The sequence below is a fragment of the Cryptomeria japonica genome, chromosome 6 (genome assembly GCF_030272615.1).
Source record: "Cryptomeria japonica chromosome 6, Sugi_1.0, whole genome shotgun sequence".
Lineage (NCBI taxonomy): Eukaryota > Viridiplantae > Streptophyta > Pinopsida > Cupressales > Cupressaceae > Cryptomeria > Cryptomeria japonica.
In genome coordinates, this window is record NC_081410.1 from 396,322,063 (window position 1) to 396,323,405 (window position 1,343).

A 1,343-nucleotide genomic window follows, 5' to 3' on the forward strand; every position below is an offset into this window, starting at 1 on the left:
GGTTGTTTTGGTTTGAGGGGAGCTCTTAAATCTTCCTTACTCCTTAGGTCACCCTTTGACTGGAATGTTGCCTACTTCTCCATTATTTTTAATATGAATATGGCAGCCCGGGGGAGTGCCGTAACAAATGTCAAAGGTTGGCTGCACACGATGAGATGCCTTGATTGCCTTGTCTCGATTCCCGTTATCCCTTTGATTTTGTTTGAAATTATCCTTGATTTGGTTTTCTTACCTACTGCTATATTCAACTTTTTGGATCAATTCTTGTCTAAGATCAACCTCTACACTAATCAACTCTTGTTCAAGATCAACCTCCACATCTTCTTCATCAAAGTAGTCTACCTCTTCTTGAATGTCTTCAATAGCCATGAACAAGATTTCATCATTATGATTTTCTTCTTCACTACTAGGAGAAGAATCACTGTCTTCCTTGGAATAGAGACTTCTTTTATATTTCCAAAACTTCTTTTCTCTTTTCACAAACTTCTTATTATTTTTGAACCTTGATTCTTTTTCATCATCGTTGTCATTTTCTTTTTCATAAGGATATTTTGATGCAAAGTGACCAATTTTCCCACAGTTGAAGCACTTTAATGGCAACATGCCCTTGTATTTACCAAAGCCTCTTTTCAGCTTCCTAACAAGATGTGTTGTTTCATTCTCAAAGTCTTCTTCTGAACTCTCTCTGGATTTCTGCTCCTTTTCTTTACCCTTCTTTGAAGCTTTAAAAGTTGTTTCCTTATTTGATGAGCTCTCAACATTAGTCCACATTTCATATGCAGTTAAAATGCCATGCAACTTGTCAACTGTTAATTTTCCTAACTCAACCATCTCCTCTATTGCTGGAACTTTGGCATAAAATCTTAGGGGCAACGATCTTAAGATTTTTGGAACAACTACTTTATCATCCAGCTTCTCTCCCAAACCTTTCAAGGAATTGACCACTTCATCTACTCTTAAGAAATACGCAACTATAATTTCATCTGCTCGCATTTTGAGACTTTCAAACAACATTCTATGTGTTTGAAGTTTTGTATTTCTAACCTTTTTGTCCCCTTCATAAGCATTCTGCAATTTCTCCCACATAGTTTGTGCTGACTCACAATGCACCGACCTTGACAAATTCAAACTCTAACAATCCATATAAAATTGCATTCATGGCCTTGACATTACTTTCAAAGGCCCTCTTTTCATCAAGATCTATAGGTGGTTGAGAGGGCGGAGTATACCCATTAACAATACTCATCCATAAATCAAAACCTAGAGACATGATGCATGCTTTTCATATGAACACTCCAAAATGCATAGTTTGACTCATCAAACAAGGAATCTCAGTTGGTTGC

General features: G+C 36.8%; 1 protein-coding gene across 1 annotated transcript; it reads right to left on the reverse strand.

Annotated features, from left to right (window-relative positions):
* Positions 1–228: 228 nt before the first annotated feature.
* LOC131876616 (uncharacterized) lies at positions 229–1,086 on the reverse strand. The gene has a single exon (XM_059222056.1). The coding sequence runs from the start codon at positions 1,084–1,086 to the stop codon at positions 229–231; it is 858 nt and encodes a 285-aa protein (XP_059078039.1).
* Between the last annotated feature and the right edge of the window lie 257 nt (positions 1,087–1,343).

Coding starts and splice junctions, on each gene's coding strand:
- LOC131876616 (XM_059222056.1), bottom strand. CDS start 1,086: ATGTGGGAGAAATTGCAGAATGCTTATGAAGGGGACAAAAAGGTTAGA.